The sequence below is a fragment of the Mytilus californianus genome, unplaced genomic scaffold, assembly GCF_021869535.1.
Source record: "Mytilus californianus isolate M0D057914Y unplaced genomic scaffold, xbMytCali1.0.p SCAF_3, whole genome shotgun sequence".
NCBI lineage: Eukaryota > Metazoa > Mollusca > Bivalvia > Mytilida > Mytilidae > Mytilus > Mytilus californianus.
Genome location: NW_026262679.1, coordinates 64517884 through 64539742, shown reverse-complemented (window position 1 = coordinate 64539742; position 21859 = coordinate 64517884). Strand labels below are relative to the sequence as shown.

At 32.2% G+C, this 21859-nt stretch overlaps 2 protein-coding genes across 8 annotated transcripts in view; both read right to left on the bottom strand.

Moving 5' to 3' along the window:
* LOC127733163 (sperm flagellar protein 1-like) overlaps positions 1 to 11545 on the bottom strand; it is a 56280-nt gene extending 44735 nt beyond the window's left edge. For all 7 annotated transcript variants that reach the window (XM_052242508.1, XM_052242509.1, XM_052242507.1 and 4 more), the window contains exons 1-2: positions 11204 to 11545; positions 1969 to 2080 (exon numbers count right to left, since the gene is read on the bottom strand). In XM_052242508.1, coding sequence (XP_052098468.1) covers positions 1969 to 2080; positions 11204 to 11369 — 278 coding nt within the window. In that variant the 5' untranslated portion in view covers positions 11370 to 11545. The remainder of the gene's footprint in view (positions 1 to 1968; positions 2081 to 11203) is intronic.
* A 5774-nt stretch (positions 11546 to 17319) lies between these two features.
* Positions 17320 to 21636, bottom strand: LOC127733145 (uncharacterized). The gene is made up of 2 exons (XM_052242474.1): positions 20305 to 21636; positions 17320 to 18607 (listed from the first exon to the last, which is right to left on the bottom strand). Exon 1 carries the CDS (start codon positions 21576 to 21578, stop codon positions 20313 to 20315), a length of 1266 nt encoding a protein of 421 aa, XP_052098434.1. The 5' UTR covers positions 21579 to 21636; the 3' UTR covers positions 17320 to 18607; positions 20305 to 20312.
* Positions 21637 to 21859: the final 223 nt, after the last annotated feature.

The window sequence follows — 21859 nt, the reverse complement described above, 5'->3', positions numbered from 1 at the left end:
CAAGAATAAAACCCCATTGAAATTGGTCAAGAAATAAGCAATTTATACTGTGCAATTAAATATTTCTTGCTATTGCGCAATACTGTACAATTGACAATTTCTTGCTATAGCGCAATATTGTGCTATTGGATATTTCTTGCTATTGCGCAATACTGTGCAATTGAAGATTTCTTGCTATTGCGCAATACTGTGCAATTGAAGATTTCTTGCTATTGTGCAATACTGTGCAATTGAAAATTTCTTGCTATTGCACAATACTTATTATATAATAATTTACACATCCTGTTTGATGTATATCTCCTACCATATCATTATTATTTGCTTTTAAATATAAATCAGAAATAACCAACTTAAAATGGAAAATTTTAAAAGAAAAAAAAAAGGAAAAAAGAAAAAAAAGGAAACCCCCCCCCCCCCCAAATTTTTTGAACCCCCTTATGATTCATCACCCCCAAACTCAATCCCAGCCTCCCCTTTGTGGTATGGTACCTTGCAGTACAATTTCAGAGAGATCCATACACTTGAACACAAGTTATTGTCTGGAAACTAGAAAAATGTGTTTTTTGGCCCCTTTTTGGCCCCAAATTCCTTAACGTTTTGGGAAATTACCCCCAAACTCAAACCCAGCTTTCCCTTTGTGATATGGAACCTTGCAGTACAATTTCAGAAAGATCCATACACTTACACACAAGTTATTGTCCTGAAACTAGAAAAATGCTTGTTTTTTGCCCCTTTTTGGCCCCTAATTCCTAAAATATTGAGGCAATTACCCCAATCATCAATCCCAGCCTTCCCTTTGTGCTATGGTACCTTGCAGTACAATTTCAGAGAGATCCATACACTTGAACACAAGTTATTGTCATGAAACTAGAAAAATGCTTGTTTTTTGCCCCTTTTTTGGCCCCTAATTCCTAAAATTTTGAGGCAATTACCCCCAAAATCAATCCCAGCATTCCCTTTTGTGATATTGAACCTTGTGGTACAATGTCAGAGAGATCCATACACTCACACACAAGTTATGTCTGGAAGTTACAAAAATGCTTAATTCCTCTACTGTTGGTACCATAACCCCCAAAATCAATCCCAACCTTCCTTTTGTGGTATTGAACCTTGTGGTAAAATTTCATAGAGATCCATTTACTTAAACTAAAGTTATAGTGCGAAAAACCAATGTGTCTTCGGACGACGCCGGACGATGACGACGCCAACGTTATACCAATATACGACCACAAAAATTTTTTTGCGGTCGTATACAAAAGGTAAAAATCATGCATCACTTGCATATTTTTTCTGCTGATTTTTTACAGTGATTTATCCTTAAAGTAAATTTATTTGACTCTTACAAGGTATTCTATATCATTCTCAGTGATATATGTTGAAAAAAAAACCCAGAATTTCCATTAAATTTTCTCTGCAAATATTCAAGGAAAGAGGTAATTAAGGGCTTCATTAAAATTAGTATTTAACAATATTTAGAATTATGTGCAAAGTAAAAAAAAAGTTTAAGCTAAAGAATCAATGAAATTTTAAGATCTGCAAAAATGTATTCATAAATGACAAAAAAAAACTTGTAATGTTTTGATATAGGTTTTTGCTGGTAATGTTGTGCAAATGCAAGAAGAAAATAAAACTTAATGCCCCCACCGCTACGGCGGGGGCATAAAAATACTTATAAGAGAGGTGATGTTCACATAGACAAACACGGCCTGGTTTATTTGTTTAGTTTTATATTTATCTTTCATATTTTTTAAAGGATCTGTTATATCATTACTTGAATTAATTACTTTTACAGGTAAATGTCATTTCCAAGTATTAAATGTGATACTGCACTGGTGTACACTTTTTTCTTTGAAACTCACCTAAATTTCTCTAGGACTCACCAAACTTTTGAAAGTAATAACCATACATTTCGTTTGTATGATAGACAGGTATATTTCCATTGCCATCACTAAGGAAAAGAAGTCCTACCTATTTAATAAATACCAGTTTTCCATTTTTTGCTTTGTTGCTGCAGCTGGTGTATAGTTGTGAAGCTCTACCCATTTAGGAAGGTAGTGAGCAACAATTTCTGCTACTAGTACTGAAATATAAATAACAAAAGTTTTAGTTATACCTTAATACAGTATTTCAACTGTAGTACCAATAAAAAGGTTACAGTATATTAGTACATGTACAATAAACTGCTTCACTGAGCGCAGCTGGATATGCCCGCAGAGGTCCAACCCTGAACAGTTGGGGCAAAAATGGACACAATATTCAAGCTTGATACAGGTCTGAATTTGGATTGTAATTAAATATTTGACATATTACAGATTTCTGAATAAATGTAGTCAAAGAACTTGAAATTGGTTATATGAATTGAATTTATATTCAATTAAAGATTTCTTGCTGTTGTGCAATACACTGTGCTGTTGCGCAATACTTAGTAAATCTGTTGTCAGACTATAAACAAATAAAGTTCAATTAATTCTCAATGTCATATTAGAAATTTATGAAAATCAAAAGGGAGCTTACATCAATAGATATAAACAATTCACCAAAGTTTAATGAGAATTGCTGACAGCATTTTTGAGTTATTGTCCGAAAACTGGAAAATCCCCCCTTTTTTAATGAATAAAACCCCATAACTCAGAAATGTAAAATGTAAAATTTATAAAATTCTAAAGGGAGCTTACTTAAATAGATATAAACAATTCACCATAGTTTCATAAGAACTGCTGAAAGCATTTTTGAGTTTTTGTCTGAAAACTGGAAAATCCCCCTTTTTTTATGAATAAAACCCTGTAACTCGGAAACGTAAAATCTAAAATTTATAAAAATCGAAAGGGAGCTCATGTCAATAGATATAAACAATTCACCACAATTTCTTGCAAGTTGGTGAAAGCACTCTTGAGTTATTGTCTGAAAACTGGAAAATCCCCCTTTTTTTATTTAATAAAACTCCATAACTCAGAAACGTAAAATTTAAAATGTATAGAAAACTAAAGGGAGCTCACGTCAATAGATATATACAATTCACCAAAGTTTTATGCAAATTGGTTAAAGCGTTTTTGAGTTAATGTCCGACATGTTGACGACGGACAACGGTATACCATAATACGTCCCGTAAACGGGCGTAAAAATATGAGTTATCCATATACACTGTCTATCAAGAAGGTACCAAACAATCATTCCAAACAAGGAAATATATGACTAGAAAGTAGGAGGCAGGTCAAACCATCAATTCAACAAAACAAAATTTATTGGTTGCTATTTGCAATATTTGTTTTGATAGCTGACTATACAGTGTGGTTTTTGCTCATTAATGAAGGCAGTGTGGTCACCTACAACATGTATATCTATGATGTATAACTAAAGGCTACATGCTGCCCCCATTCAGTCTTTAATGAAGGACATTGTTGAGAATTGACAAGAACTTAATAAAGAAATTTTAAGTTTTGGTAACACAAGGAACTTAAAAAATCAAATAGGAGGTAATGCAGTTCATAAGCAGGGGCCCTTTTCACAAAAAAATCTTACAATAAAAAATGATAGTACCGGTAAGTTAAACTGAAATGTTCAAGACTTATGAGTATTTTTTCTCAAGATTTTTTGTGAAATGAGTGTCTGACTCTTATCCCTTCTTTTTCTATTGATAGATGCACTGTCTTTGTCAATTTACTGAAGAAGCAATTGAATTGTCTCTGTTCACTAGCTCACATATATGAGGTACTCCATTATATAATATAATTATTTATTAAACATATGTGATGCATCCATAATATTTCATATCAAACAGATTCACAATAATATAAAATTCCAGCAATAGATGTTTATATGACAAATACAATTCTCAAAAGTGACCTAAAACTGTCACTTAACTCTATAATTAAATTCACTGACCCTTAAGCCTATAACTTAATATTCTAATTTAATCTTATGCATCAAACCTCTGACCTGATTATGAAGACATCAGGTCCAAGTACACAGTTATCGTCCTTTGGTTTTCGTTGTCTCTGAATATAGTCTCTAGTGTGAAAAGTGTATAACTTGAATTTTTTTTTAAACACTTTCCCAATTTATTTCTGAATATTTTATGCATGAAATATTAAGTAAGGGGATGAAATTACATGTTAAATAAAATGCTCCGCTGGGGCGCAGCTTGATACGACCCTGAACAGTTGGGGCAAGTATGGACACAACATTCAAGCTTGATACAGCACTGAATTTGGATTGTAATTAAATATTTGTCACAGCATAGGTTTCTGACACAGAATGAATGTGGTCTAAGAACTTAAAATTTTTTAAGTTACCTATTCAAACCATATCATTATTATTAGCTTTTATATATAAATCAGAAATAACCAATTTAAAATGGAAAATTTTAAAGAAAAAAAAGGAAAAAAAAATCCCCCCCAAATTTTTTGAACCCCCTTATGATTCATCACCCCCAAGCTCAATCCCAGCCTACCCTTTGTGGTATGGTACCTTGCAGTACAATTTCAGAGAGATCCATACACTTGAACACAAGTTATTGTCTGAAAACTAGAAAAATGCTTGTTTTTTTGCCCCTTTTTGGTCCCCAAATTCCTAAATGTTTAGGGCAATTACCCCCAAACTCAAAACCAGCTTTCCCTTTGTGATATGGAGCCTTGCAGTACAATTTCATAAAGATCCATACACTTACAAGTTATTGTCCTGAAACTAGAAAAATGCTTGTTTTTTTGCCCCTTTATGGCCCCTAATTCCTAAAATTTTGAGGGAATTTCCCCCAAAATCAATCCCAGCCTTCCCTTTGTGGTATGGTACCTTGCAGTACAATTTCAGAGAGATCCATACACTTGAACACAAGTTATTGTCTGGAAACTAGAAAAATGCTTATTTTTGCCCCTTATTCCTAAACGTTTTGGGCAATTACCCCCAAACTCAATTCCAGCTTTCACTTTGTGATATGGAACCTTGTAGTACAATTTCATAAAGATCCATACACTCACACACAAGTTATTGTCATGAAACTAGAAAAATGCTTGTTTTTTGCCCCTAATTCCTAAAATTTTGAGGCAATTACCCCCAAAAATCAATCCCAGCATTCCCTTTGTGATATGGAACCTTGTGGTACAATGTCAGAGAGATCCATACACTTACACACAAGTTATTGTCATGAAACTAGAAAAATGCTTGTTTTTTGCCCCTTTTTGGCCCATAATTCCTAAAATTTGGAGACAATTACCCACCAAAATCAATCCCAGCATTCCCTTTGTGATATGGAACCTTGTGGTACAATGTCAGAGAGATCCATACACTAACACACAAGTTATGTCTGGAAGTTACAAGAATGCTTATTTTTTGCCCCTTTTTGGCCCCTAATTCCTTAACTGTTGGAACCATAACCCCCAAAATCAATCCCCACCTTCCTTTTGTGGTACTGAACCTTATTGTAAAATTTCATAGAGATCCATTAACTTAAACTAAAGATAGAGTGTGAAAACCAATGTGTCTTCGGACGACGACAACAACGTCATACCAATATACGACCGCAAAATTTTTTTCCTGTTGTATAAAAAATTTGGGTGCTGAATCTTTATGTTAAGTAGTGATTTGGTCCAGTTAAAAAAGGTCAAAAATTAGAATGTCTGAAGCTGTCAAACTGAATTTTAGCCCCCCTTAAAACAGAATTGTCAATATTTTGAGTTAGAGCTGGTAGAAGTTTCTATAATTTTGATATTATTTGTATCAATAGTAGTACACTACACTGTAAAAATCTTTTTGAGATAGAGCAGATGCGATTTTTTTAATTTGAATTTATTGTCTAAAAGAAATGCACTACGAAATAACTGTGTTCTCGGGCCATCAAAGGACACTCAAGAGTGCAACCAAAAATTATCTTTGGGTACCAATGCACCCGGGATATTAACATTAGATTTACGATAAAAGTATTCAAACTATAAAATGTAAAATGAAAACGACATGATTTTTTTTGGCAGTGAACTTCAACTAAAGTTATTTTTTGTTTTTCTGTTACTTAGTAATCAATGCTGAAATCTTTAAAACATTTGAGCTGTCAATGATCACACATATAGTTTCCTTGCAACGAAACACTTAACACTTAACAAAACCGTGTCTATCCTGTTATTTTTAATTTTCCTGAGGTCAGTGAAAAAGTATCTTATTTATTCAAAGGATTTTAACTTTTAAAAAACCTAAACTGCAGTTAAAGAAACCATCAACCAGAGTAATTAAATAAATTTAAAATGTGTTTAAACCACTGAGACAGTATAATTGTTGACATTACAGATCATGCAGAAAAGATAATTTAACTCTTGTTTTGGATTAGTTTCTAAGACGCTAAGCTAAACGTTTAAAAAATTGTCTGCAATTGTATCACTGAAATAATACCTTCCATTTCTCCAATCTCTTTAAATATAACTATAGAAAATTACACAAACTTGTATTTATTTGAATAAATGAATCTCAAGTTTTTAGAATTTTTAAAGGAATATTCCGAGTTATGCAATAAGTATTTGTCACTTTTATTTTTTGGCTACATATTTCATATCAAACTACATTTCCAAAAATTATTGTGAGGTCATTTCTGGTTGGATTTTAATGAATTTGGTACCAATAGAAGCAAAAATTGTCTTACGTATATTCAGTAACATTTTTTTGTATTTGCATATATTTTTGTTGTGAAACATTCTTGTTTTTCTGATGATATAAACACAATTATTATTTTTCTGACAGAAATTTGCAATATCTCAACCAAATTAAATTGTAAAAAAGTATTATACAATTTTTCACATCAGGAGAAAACAAAAGCAACTGATGACAAAATTAGGAACAAATAAACAAATATCTTTCAGAAGATGTACTAACAAAATCTTGCTTTTTCAGAAACATAACTTCTATGAAAAAAAACATCATTACATTTTTTTTTATGTGTGATGACCATGTAACCAAGTGTTATTACATGTACTGAAAGATTAATATTAGGAAAAATATGATGGAAAATTTGAAAGATCCTCTGAACCAAATATAGCTGTCAATTTTTTTACATAACAGTGACCAAAATGTGACTTTCCTTGGCTGACTGAAAAAATATCACTTTGGACCATTTAGTACATTTTGTAAATGTGCTGAGGGTCTGGACCCTATTAGAAGTATATGACAAACAAAATTAGTTTTTCACTATCATGAAAAAAATCTCTCACTTGTTTATATCAAATCATGTCATCTTCCTCTTCAGATGATAAAATGGTTGGTGCCTAACATCAAACAGAGTACCATTTATTCTTATCGTTTTCATTGAGCGTAAAAGACCTTTCTCATTGTTTTAATAAGAAAGGTCTTTTATGCTTTTGATAAATAAGCTGGAACATGGAACAAAGATGTTAAAACACAAACCAGATAAGCTCAGGTCAAACAAAAATCTATACATGTAAGATTTAGGGAGGACAATGGTAATTATAGGTTTCATAATGAGTGAGAATAGGATACCCTTTATATCAACTTGAGTTATTTAATTTCAATATAATAATAAATTTTGTGAGTTTATTATTACTATTTGAATTTAATAATGAGAGTTCATATCAAGAGATATCCAATTTTCACGAGATGTCAACACTCTCATTGTTTAAATAAAAAATTCTGTGGATCGTTGATCTAGTCTTTTGCACATACCAGTATGACGTCCAGCATCAAACTTTAACATCAGACATTTTAAAACTTTTTGTACGCTTCAAAATGTAATAAAATTTGACAAAAAGAAGATTTTCAGGGGAAAAGTGTGAAAGTTTTGTATATTATCAAAGAAATCACATATGTCCGTTGCCATTGACAAAATGTACATTGTCTTAACCTTTGAAAGTCATCAATTACAAATGACAATGCTGTAATATCGTTTCATGATTCTGGATAAGCCAATCAAATTAACGCTTTTGCAGTATCATAGAGTGTGATACGAGACATATCTCTTCATGCAAGAAATAGATAACAGTTACCATAAGAGAACAACATATATAAATTTCTAATTATAATTTTTTGGTTACTTGGTGCAAGGAATAGAAAGGAAAAAACCAAAACACAAATATTTTTTTATTATGGCCTAGGTGATCATGCAACACATGATAATGTTTTAATTATTCATACAAGTAATTTTTTCACATTTGACGCAGTATACATATTTACAAATATGTATCTACAAAATGAATCTTTTATGCAAAATTAGTTCACTTATCAATGCTGTAAGATGTTGCCTGGGATACATGATGTGGTAGTAAAGAAATTTACATCTTCTGTTCACTATTGTATAATTATATAAGCATTTTACATTTTTGTAGTAGAATTTAAGTTTGAAGGGGGAAACACTGGAGCAAGAAAAATACGATATTTCATATGTTTATGCTAACTTAATGATTTAGTATTGAATAGCTTAGATGTCCAAATCAATAGAGAACTCAAAAGTCCATTCACTTTTAAATTCAGGATCCACGACTTGTACATATATACAAAGTAAAACATATGATGTACATTTTTTACATGTAGATGCACATATAACCCAAATAATTCAGTCATCATATTCTGCTGCTCTACAATGGCCAGGGGTCACCACACCAGGCGAAGTGAGCAACTATGTCGCCCTAGGACTCCCCACTTCGCTCTAGAGAAGTTCCAGGGAGAAGTTTATGTCGCCCTTGATTTTCAGTAAAATTTCCCAATGTCGCCTCATGATTTTTGAAAAAATCTTGATCCGACCTGATAGTCCACGAAATACAAAACATGTTATTTGGTGCCTCACAATTAGGAGAGATCATTTACAGGGAGGGACTGAATTATTTGGGTTAATGATATGCACATAACACATTAATCTATACAATTGAAGGTGCACAATGTACAACATGAAAGGAAGCGATGATAAATTAATATACTTATCTCTATGATGTACATAATTAAGGGGTTCATCAAAATATGAAAGAAATTGGAAATAAACTTTAAAAGTACAGACAAAAAAAAAAGTTATATAAAACACCATTCTGTGATCATAACTTGGCCTTGGCATATTGTAGGAAAAACATAAAAATTGGACATGAACTGATAGTGGACAATGGTGGAACCAGTGATGATTTGCAAAATTACCTCATTTTCAAAATATCTTTACGTAGATATTTTGTACATATTTACACTTCTCTAAACTGATCTGTTAAAAATAAAGTTTACTTTTTAAACAAGTCAATTCATAACTTTCATGATTGCTTTTATCATTGATTGAACCAAACACGATTCCATTAACAATTTCAAACTATGCATATCCTTCTGTCTCCAATATATCAATACCAGACATTTAAAACATCAAATTTCAGTTCAGTTTTGCTTATCCTGGCCTTAGCAGTAATAACAGAGAAAAAAAATCCTATATCTAACCATTGATTAAGCTCAAAATATGAATTTCCAAATAATACATTATAATACCTACAACCTAGGTCTGATAATTAAGATATTTTATTTGAAAAAGGTATACATAATAAATGGTTTAAATGTATGAAATGTATACATTTCTGCTTAAAGACTATTGATTTGCAAATTAAATTGTAATTCTGGGTTTCTTAGCACATAACCACCAGTAATTTAATTTTTTTCAAACTATTTAAACTTTGGGGATTTAATCGTTTACTTTATGGACTGTCAGTAAAATAAAACCCAATTTAACACAGTTCAACGAGAACAATTCCATTCAAAATAGCTAAGTAAGACATCAATAGAATACCAATCAACAGTTAATACCTCACAATTTTTATCAGCAAATATGTCAATCCTCTACAACAATAAATTTAATAACATTAATCCTCTTTTTGAAAATAAGACCTGCTATTCTTACAGTTGAAATACAATTTACATGTTATTTATTTTGATTGAATATTCAAGTCAACAAAATATAAAATATGAATCATAGTTTATGTAATAACAAGTAAAAGTCAAATTTTGATTTATAAAAGTAATAACATAAAACAGCCTAGTAAAAATTATTTAAATCCAAATTTATTGTAATTTAATTGACAAACCGAGTACTGATCCTTAGAAACATACCCTTGAGCATAATCATTCAATTTAAAATACATTTGTATATCTAATGGGTCAACTTAACTTTGACAAAAAGAAGTGAATTCTATAATGCCTAACAAGTAACAGGTTTTAGAAAAGTTGCTACATGGCATGTTTAATGAAGGTACACAAATGTACCTATTTTGTGGCTCCATCATTCAATCTTATACAAGTCACTATAAATTTGCATTTCATCCTGTTTCTAATGTATGCTTTCCCCTACTTTTTACTGGACACTTCTGGACTTTAGAAGATAAAATCTTAGGTTTTCCAGTTATTTAATATTTCTTCCAGTGAGTAATGACTGTATACATGTACACATGTACATGTGTATAACATATTCACTGTATAAAATGTATACTAACAATCTGAGCCATTGATCATGTTGATAATTTTCTAGATGTACCAAACACTTAACAGAATATTTTTTTACCCGTTACCACATATTAATTGAATTGATCTAGCATACATGTAATTAGAAGGTAACATAATCATGGCTGTCACTAGCTAGCGAAGCAGAAAACTGTGTTCCCTTTCACAAGAGCATGTTTTTAAAATGGTTACATGTAGCGTGGTTTTTATTGACCAATCATTTTTTATGCAGCTTTTTGTTGATTGTTGTTTGCTGTCTTATTCTGGTCATTGTTATGTCAATGAACATCAGATTAAAGATTTTTCACTATCCCTTCTGATAACTTCTATTTTTTTCAGGTTTAGAATTTTCTATCTGTCTTTTTAACATGAGTGTGTACGACTTTACTTGAGATAAATGCTTGTTAGATTAATATTTACTCCATTGTATCATGTTTAGCATAATAATACAAGTACATGTATGTATAGATATAAATAAGACTAATGATAGCTAGTGTTTGTTGCGAAGAAAATAATAATTTATTCGAAAAAATACCTATATGGTCTAAATACTCATATGGTCCGGACCTTTAATAACCAAACGAGTATAATACTCATATGGTCATGACCATGCGTGTATAGTCCAAATACTCATATGGTCCGGAACATAAACATGCTTTTCTCTAACAATTTGAAAAAAAAGCATATATGTACAAGATAGAATTATTTAAATTTGTTTCCAAAAACCTTTTGCATTTGTTTCTATAAATTTTCTCACCTCCATCGGAGAAATCTTTGACAACGTTTTTCTTTGGCCGTGAGAGTGGTATTCTATCTATCCAATGGTATAAATTCTCAACTTCAACATCGTCAAAGTACTCTTCCATGTCTACTCTGGTCAGTCCATTTAACTGTTTACGAAAGGTGATTGTGTCCATGTCCATTGTTTAAATATCATTTAGGCAAAATAGCCAAACAGAAATAAAAGATTTACAAGTCAATACCAGTGTCAATACACAGTATATTTTATTTCCGTACCTATTTCCTTTTAACCCATTGAATACCCTGAATGCACATGGTTATTTAATCACCTGTGAAAAATAGCCAGGTACGCAGTTTGTTGTCGTTTAGTTACGAAGTTGTACTTGACAGAAGTAATCATTTCCGGTTCCAAGAAGTAACATTCGAATAAATTGCCAAAGGTTGAAGGGGGATTCTTATAGTTTTGCCCCTCACGTTTGTGTGTAATGCGGGTATGGTCCCCTTTCCATACGCCCGTGAATTTATATATACCCCTCCACACCAAGAAAAAAGCATAAATACAAACAAAGCCAAACAAAGAAATATGTTTTCCTCCTCCTTCCTTCATTTTGGGGGTCATTTTGCCCTTTTCCCGGCGCATACCCCCTCGACAAAAATAAAAAGGAAACAAAATGAACAACGAAAATATGAATAGTAGATTGAAGACATATGAAAATTCAACTACGTATGCAAATGATTTTGTCTCGTTTAAAATTTTTTATCCATTTATTTTTGAAATCAATTTGTTTTTATTTATGTGATATTCGAGTAGACCCAAGCATTGATCACGTGACACAATATTGTTTTCATTCTCCATCCTGTATCAAAAAGGGGTTTATTGACGTTGAGACTGATTTTGTGCTATCACAATTCGACTTAAGCAAATTCCTTGAACATGTACAGGGAAAATTTTCCATACAGTTCGATTTAGACGATTTAATAGATTTCAGCTTAACTGCTAAGCAAACCCACGAGAGGTTTGTACATAGAAATATTTTATGGTTGCAGCTACTCTGGCAGTTAGTAACTTCGTAGACACTTTATTTAATTTCAGCATTTTGGGACATAGTTAGCTTTTTTTATAAGGTAGCAATAAACAGTTAGGAAAAAATATTAAAATTTTCCCTCATAAATTTTACCATCCCTTTTCATTGCCTTCTTGCAATATTAAGCTTACTGTTTGTGTCATATATGTGCATATGTATGTAATCAGAATCTTCCATAGATTTCATATCCAGTATATGAAATGGTAAAATATAATTTCTCCTTGGTGTATCCATGGCAACAATCTGCATTTTTTTGTTATAAAATATAGCAAAAAGGGGGGAAAAGATGTCACATATTTCCCCAAAATTTGACCAAAAGTAGAATTTCAATCACTTCAAGTAATACCTTTTCTGAAACTGTTTACATATATCTTTCAATAAATCCAATGAAAATCATATGTCTTTCGTCTCATTTTTTTTGTAAAACTGCGTCAAAAACTTCGTGTAGAAAAAAAATGTTTGTAAACATTACATTAATTTCTGGACCGATGACCGGTCTAGCTATGAAAATACGGAGAGTCAAACAGAAAATAGCCCATAAAACATGTAAAAAATAACCTTGATGTTCTTATAAACCACCTTTGAAGGCTAAATTAGTACTCAGCTGTCTAAAAATGAATTTTATTACACAATAACTTTCATATTTGAAAAATCCACCGGGGCCAAAATGCGAAACCAAACTCCTAACTGTGTATTGCTACCTCAATAGTAAATATTTTTTTCAAATTCTGCTAGCTAAAACGAGTAAAATGGCCTTTTATTTTTGAAAATTGGTTGAGTAATGAATATTTTATGAAGGTTAGCAGTTGACACTGAAACGCGACAAAAACTGATTTAAAGAAAGGTGCCAAGTCAAAGTGTAAAATCTTGTTTCTACCTCAATTTTTGGCAAAATCTTAAAAACTTTACCTCTTTTGTCAGTTTTTTAATGTTGAAAATCTTTATAAAACCTCTGATGATGCAAAATTGTACAAAATTTAACAATTTCAAGCATGAAAATGTGAATCTTTATGTTTAATGTATACCAAAGACTTGATTAAAACACTTGGTAATGGGGAATCAATTTCTTACAGCTGAATCAACTATACATTTAATATATGTCAAAATGTAACATGAAATCTTGATAAAAATAATAATTTGATATATTCGCAAGAAAAAATACAAAACATTCAATACTTAGGCTACTACATACTGCGCAATCCTTCAGAAGCAAGGGTTAAGCAAATAGAGTACAATTATAAGCCTTGTGTCAAAATGTCTAATTTTGGTTGCTAAGGACTGTAAACAATAAAATTGACATGTATTGTCATTCTTAAACACTTAATCCCATCAGAAGTTGATTTAGAATCTAAATATCAATAGATTTGTGGTATGAAAAGTCTTAAATTGTACAATTCTGAGCTTGGTAAGTATGCCATAAGGTAGCAATAAACAGTTAGGAAAAAATATTAAAATTTTCCCTCATAAATTTTACCATCCCCTTTTCATTGCCTTCTTGCAATATTAAGCTTACTGTTTGTGCCATATATGTGCATATGTATGTAATCAGAATCTTCCATAGATTTCATATCCAGTATATGAAATGGTAAAATATAATTTCTCCTTGGTGTATCCATGGCAACAATCTGCATTTTTTTGTTATAAAATATAGCAAAAAGGGGGGAAAAGATGTCACATATTTCCCCAAAATTTGACCAAAAGAAGAATTTCAATCACTTCAAGTAATACCTTTTCTGAAACTGTTTACATATATCTTTCAATAAATCCAATGAAAATCATATGTCGAGTGCACCTGCCACTTGTGGGATTCGAACTCACAACCTCAGTGTTGACTGGCTAATGATACAGTAGTTTGACTACTCAAACCAATCGGCCACCGAGGCCCCCAACCTATCCTGAAAAAAGGATGCTAAAGGACAGTGTTTTAACTAGTTTTTGATAAATATATATGTACATTTTATTAGATTTATCTACTGGTTTTGTTCCCTTCACAGTACATTTAATTTGACTTATTCGAAAATATATAATGTTTTACAGGTTACAGTACTATGTACAGAATAATGCAAGTCTGTCCAGCATCAGTACAGAAATCCATGGAAGGTTTAGACTATTTTGTGGTAGAGGGCGGTTGAGCGTTTGAGGACCTACTTTGGGTTGTAAATCAGCTTCATCTATTTAAAGAAGAAATGGACCAAATGATAAAAGATCTTTCTGAATGCAAGCAGTACTTAAAGCATGATTTTAAGGTAAACACATAATTCACCTCTTGTCTCTTTTGATATTCATAACAATAAAACATCATCATTAACCCACTATCTAGACATTTTTTATGCACCCTAGGCAACAAGGACATTCAGTTTTACTCCTGTCCATCTGTACGTTCCTAAATTGGTTTCCATTCCCTAACTTTAGTTTGCCTCAACCAAATGCTATGGAACTTATACATAATGCTTATTATCACCAAACACAGATCAAGTTTGAATTTGAGTGGCACATTTTTCACCGTTTTTCAGTTTATGTCCCTTTAGAAATGGAAAAATTGCTGAATTTGCCATTTCAGGACTATATATAACTTTAGTTTGCCTCAACCAAATGTTATGAAACTAACACACAGTGCTTTTTATCACAAACACAGATCAAGTTTAAATATTAGTGATTTCACTTTCATTGTTCTTGAGTTATGTCCCTTTATAAATGAAAAATTTGCTGAATTTGCCATTTATTAACAAGCAGGGGCATCTGTATCTCATGTACACATTCTCCTTTTATTGAAAGTATGCCTTGAAGAATTGTTAAGGATAATTGCAGTTTACAATTAAGACTTTTGGTTCAGGATGGTTATCTTCTGGAATTATCTTAAACAATGAATTAAAAAAGTTTACCCATCAGCCCCTCATTTTTTATTATTATTTGAAATGATATATATCTTCAATGCACAAGTGAAAAAAAAGTCCTGAATTCACATTCCCTGTATAAAAAGGTATAAACAAAACAGCTATCAATATCATAGTTTGAAAAAAGACAGATAACACAGTATGTATTGCAATATGAAAAAGATGAACAGACAACAGTTCATAGAACACTATAAATTTAGCACTATGAACCCCACAAAAAAACTCTAAAACAAAACAGTTTGAAAAGGCTGTTAAAATGTAATCATCTGACATGAAGGAAATTTTATAAAGAAGTCAGAGACCCCCTACAATATGAAAGTATACTTTTCTCATCAGATTATATGAAAACACTATTTTTTGCAGTCACTCTTTTTCTAAAATTAAGGATTCAAAACAGCAGATTTAAAATTGCCAAATGTTTTATTTTCTTTAGATACACATTGAAGAGAAGACTGATATCAAAGACCATTGCATGATGTACCTTCTCCCTGAATGACAAAGATCTTCATTTTAAAAATGAATGCTGTGATCATCAACATTGTTAAAAGTGGTTGTCCTTAGTGTTTGCAGCTGTCAGATTTGCTGGAGGAAATTATGAAAAGGGTTCAATTACTGGAATCTGAAAATATTGAAGATCTGTATGATGAAATATTGTTTAAACTTCTAATGCTATTGATAATATTGTGGAATGGAAAAAACACCTTGTCTGATCAAAAAGTCAACTACATGCAAAACAATCATATAATTTCTTCGCTTAATGGATCCAAAGCATCTCATATGAAGGCTGAAATTAAAAGATATGTAAATGAGGGACTCAATGTGTTGGATGCAAATGACATGAAAAAGGTAAATGTAATTTGCTTTATGAGTTATGTATTAAAAGAAGATTGTACAATAGGGTAATATACCAATAAGACAGCAACTCAACAACATAAAAACTAAAATTTAGAGGTACTATATTAATGCCTAGTTTGAAACTGCATCACATAAACATTAGTCTTCTGGGACAATATGTAAACTCAATCCTTAAATGCTCATTATGTACACATAGTGTACAGTTAAACCTGCTATAAAGGTCACCTCACTTAAACAAAAACCTGTCTGTCAGGACACCTGATTCTCTACCTGCTGTAGTAATACCTGTCTGTCATGACACCTGATTCTCTACCTGCTGTAGTAATACCTGTCTGTCAGGACACCTGATTCTCTGTCTGCTGTAGTAATACCTGTGTGTCAGGACACCTGATTCTCTGCCTGCTGTAGTAATACCTGTGTGTCAGGACATCTGATTCTCTGTCTGCTGTAGTAATACCTGTGTGTCAGAACACCTGATTCTCTGCCTGCTGTAGTAATACCTGTGTGTCAAGACACCTGATTTTCTGCCTGCTGTAGTAATAGCTGTGTGCCAGGACACCTGATTCTCTGCCTGCTGTAGTAATATCTGTCTGTCAGGACACCTGATTCTCTGCCTGCTGTAGAAATACCTGTCTGCAGGACACCAGATTCTCTGCCTGCTGTAGTAATACCTGTCTGTCAGGACACCTGATTCTCTGCCTGCTGTAGTAATACCTGTCTGTCAGGACAACTGATTCTCTGCCTGCTGTAGTAATACCTGTGCATTTTGGACCTCATTTCAAAGGTCACCTCTGTTATAAGGTCATTTATTCTTTTTCCAGAGAGTTACATTTAATTATAGGTTTGATTCAATGACTATCAGAAATCACCTATAGATCTATAGACATTACTTTGTGCGAGTCTTGTAGTGCTTTATATCCACTTTTGATTAAAAAACAAATGTTTCAATTAATCGAAACATTTGAAGATTAATTATAATTTTATTAAACTGGTGATATAGATTTCACATGAGAGGACAGCCAGGTGGCGCTGTCCAAGGTCATACTTCAGAGCTTGAGGATCTAGTTGTATTTTAGGGTGGGTACAATTTCACAAGAAATTCCCAAGTGGTGGGCATGTGAAATCTATATCACCAGTTTAATAAAATTATAATTAATCTTCAAATGTTTCGATTAATTGAAACATTTTATTAAACTGGTGATATAGACGATTTCCCATGAGATTTTAGAGCACAACTAGATCATCAATCCACGTTGAATTGTTGAAAAACCTTCTTTAGGCCATGTTATTACCAAATATTTCAAGTAATTATATCTTTTAATAAACATATATACATTTGTACATTAATGTCCATCATCATGATCATAACATATATCATAAAAACAAAACATTTTACATTTAGCTACTTGATGGTAAAATCTTTTGAGCTAAATTACTTTCATTGTCAGTAATAATTGTTTTATTATAAAATTTTTGAAAAGTTTTTGCTGATTTCCACCCTGCACTTTTCATAATAGTGTCTAATTTAAGTCCTTGACCTAATGCAGCTGAGGTTGATGCTGAACGACAGCTATGTGGACCAAAACATTCAATGTTTATTCCAGAACTTTTCATCACAATTTTTACCCATCTAGCAATAGTACTTTTGGTGACAGGTTTGTAAGGTTTAACAGTAGAAATAAACACTTTTTGTTCTTTGTTCCGAAGAGTTTCTGTTTTTCTTACATACTCCTCATAAGTTCTCAAAATACACAATTTTTCATTGATAATATATCTATCAAATACTAAAGGTTTCATATGTACTCCAGGTTTAGTTTGTTTTAACAATTCACTAACATAAGCAACCATTGAGTTTCCTTCAATTTGAACATTATCTAATTCTAATTTATATACAGTTTGACATCTTTGTCCACTCAATAACATAAACAACATAGCTAGTTTTTGTGATAACTCTTATAAAGACAACTGTTCATTGTCCGGTATTTTATCAAAATATGTTAATACTTTGTTAACATCCCAAATTTTACTATATTTTGGTAAACTAGGTTTTTTAGTGAAAACACCTTTCATAAACCTTTTAACTAAAGTTTCTTTACCAATATTTCTATCACTAACTAAACTACACAATGCTGAAATAGCTGATTTAGCAGTGTTTATACCACTATAACCTACATTCTGTTCAAATAAAGAATTTAAGAACTCAAGTAATACTTCGGTAGGGGGATCAAACAAATTGATTTCCCTTTCACTTGAAAATAATTTCCATTTCTTGAGATATGATTTATATTGTTGTGATGTACTAGATCTCCATGATTGTAGAATGATGTCGGCAACATTGCTTGAAACTCCTTTACTTTTGAGATGTTCCCTGACACACAAAAAATCCCAAGTTGAAGATTTTTCACTGGATGTAGTTTTTGTAGATTTCCTGGAAGTACTAAACTTTTTTGTGGTAGTAAGTATGGTTGTTGACAAGTCTGTTGTAGAAGAATTGGAAACCATACTTGAGTTGTCCAAATTGGTGCTACAATCAATGCTTTGTTGACTTTGTCTGTAATTAACTTCTGCAGCACTTTTCCCAGAAGACTGAAAGGAGGAAAAATATAAAAAACATCAGAACTCGTCCATGAAAAAGTAAAAGCATCAATAGCCATTGCATTCAAATCTGGCAAAAAAGACACATACCGTTGTTTTTGTTTATTAATGCCAGATGCAAACAAGTCAACTGTTATTTTGCCAAACACTTGTTCAACTATCTCAAAAACCTCTGGTTTTAACATCCATTCCATATCCTCATTAAGTTTTCTAGACAATTTGTCAGCTGTAACATTGTCTTTCCCTGGAATATGTGCAACGCTTAGCCAAATATTCCTATCAACACACCAGTGCCAAATCTCTTTAGTAAGTTTATGTAAAGAAGGTATACGTCCCCCAAAATTGTGTATATAAGATACTGCCACTGTGTTATCAACATACAAACGTATATGTGTATCATGAAACATATGTCCTAATGATTGCAATGTTAATAAAGCTGCTTTCAATTCTAAAAAATTGATATGTTCCAATATTTCATCACGAGTCCAAAACCCATTATCAGTCAATTGGTAGGTTTTATTAAAACCACCCCATCCAGTCTTACTAGCATCACTATAAAAAATTACTGAAGGTTGTGAAATAGTCATTGACTTGTAACTGAACATAATATTATCAATCCACCAATGAAGTAATTCCTTACTTCTAATATCCAAATCAATAATTGCATCAAAATTGCCTTGATTACCTTTCAAGGACTTATCTTTAAAATGTTCTAAATCCTTGAAATACAATGGAGCATATTTCACTCCTGGTTCACTAGCTACCATTTTTCCTATTACTCGTGCTAAATCTCTGATTGTTACTTTCTTTTGATGGAGAAGCAGTTTAGATTGTTCTATTAAACTCTTTTTCCTTTCAGAAGTTAACTGTAAAGTCATATTTAATGTGTTTATAATGAACCCCAGAAAAACAATTTCTTGAGTAGGTAAAAATACTGATTTTTCAGGATGAATTGTGAATCCTAATCCATCTAGTAAAGTAACAGTATCTTCAATATTTTTCAAACACTCATGATATGTATCACCCAATAACAAACTGTCATCAATATAAGGCACATTGACGTGTCCCATTTCACGTAATTTTCTATAAACAGGTTTTAACAATTTGGTAAAAACCCTTGGGCTGCTCGATAACCCTTGTGGAAGTACTTTGAATTGGTAGTGATCATTTTTCCATCTAAATCTTAAATATTTTTTATCACTTTCTTGTATCGGCACACTATAATACGCATCTTTCAAGTCAACTGAAGCCATATATTGGTTTAGTTTAATGTTGTTAATAGCAGTGTGCAAAGTTTCCATTTTGAAATGTTTTTTGACAACATTATCATTGAATGATTTGAGATTTAAAATTACTCTAACACTACCGTCCTTTTTTGGTCTAATGAAAATGTTAGAATAATATCCATGAGTATCATTACATGTATTTGACACTTTTTCAATAATTTCTTTCCTTAAAAACTTTTCAATTTCTTTCTGAATTAAATTACTTTCGTGTTCGTTAAATTCAATTGTTTTAGGAATAGTTATTTGAAATGGTATATTGTCTAATTCAATAGTATAACCAGTTAAAACATTTCTTATCCATTTATCCAAAGTTAGTAAATCCCAGTTGTGAATAAATACTGAAATCTGTCCTCCAATAAAATTATCTGGAGTATTGTATAACTTGAACATACAAGTACTTACAGATGCATTTAATGCATTGTCTTTGGTTTCTTTAGTTTCTTTTTGTTTTTTGCCCAGAATTTGTCCTTTGGCCAGAATTTGTCTTTTGGCCAGTTTTTGTCTTTTGCCGGACCCCAATGACTGTCCTTTGACCAATTGTGCTTTCTTTTCCCTAAAAAAACACCTCCTGATTCCATAGATAACTTGTCTGACCTTTTGTCATCTTTGTCCAGTTTGTCTACTTTTTCATCCAGGTTGTCACCGAATAAAAATTCTGTAACAGGTGTGTCTACTTCACACAATTTCCTGTATTTTCCTGGGACTATAGGCCTTATCATCTGCTTTCTTTTCCTGTTTGCCGTACAGATCCCATGAGTTAGAACTTTAAACAAATCTTTGAATATGGGTTTCGTTTCACTCATGTCCCCTTTGGTCTTAATAATGTTCAAAGCTTTGAGTACCATGACTAATGCTGAACTACATGTCTGAGTCACCTTTTGCATTGCCACATCTCCTTCTCGCTTGGTTTTTAGCACCTTCCATAGTTCTCTGTTTACCAGAGGTACCTTTATCTTTTTACAATTTTCTGGCACCAAATATTTGTCTGTTAACTTTTGATACTCCTCGTCTTTTAACGGTTTCTCAATAGCTGTTTCAGCAAGTTTTGCCATAGCACTGTCTATCTCAGGACCAAACTTTTTGTCCTCTTCATATTCTTTCTCTAACTCTAGAAAGAAGTCTTCGTCTACCTCATCTAGCATTTGGTCTAAAGAACAACCAACATCTTGGTCATCTTGTTCCTCCTCAGACTCCATATCGTCATCTGATATGTCTGATAATTCAGGAATGTCACTAGCACTGACAGTTACTGTCCTATCGGACTCTTTTTGTGGATGAGTTTTAACTTTATTCAACTCTTTGCCACTGACTTTGTCTTGCAATTGCAGAATGTTCACGGCTAAATTAGCCATAATCTCTGTTTGAGATTTTTCCATGCTAGAAAACTTGTCCATCATGTCTTTCATTGTTGGACTGTTATTATTTTCACTCCCGTTAGTTTCACTTTCACTTTCCGGGTTCCCGGACATGCGCAGTATACCACTTCCCGCGGACATGCGCATTGCATCTGAACTTCTATTCATTACACTTCTAGTGTTAATATCAGTATCGTGGTTTCCCGTCGTTTCAGAAACCTTTCCTGATTTAATTTTATAAATTTCTTTTGTACGACGTTTCACCATTTCGGCAAAATTGTTCCTTTCGGACGTCGATTGATCAATATTATTTTCCGCCATTTTGTTGACCACTTTGGTCAATAGCAGTGTTAATCCAATAAATCCACACGATTTTTAAGCCATCACACAAAAAGTGCAATGATCTATCTCCCTATACTTCTAAGTTCTATGATTCAATATTTCTACATTCTGCAAATTTTTATACCCCCGTTTATGGGACGTATTATGGTATACCGTTGTCTGTCCGTCGTCAACATGTCGGACAATAACTCAAAAACACTTTAACAAATTTGCATGAAACTTTGGTGAATTGTTTTATATCTATTGATGTGAGCTCCCTT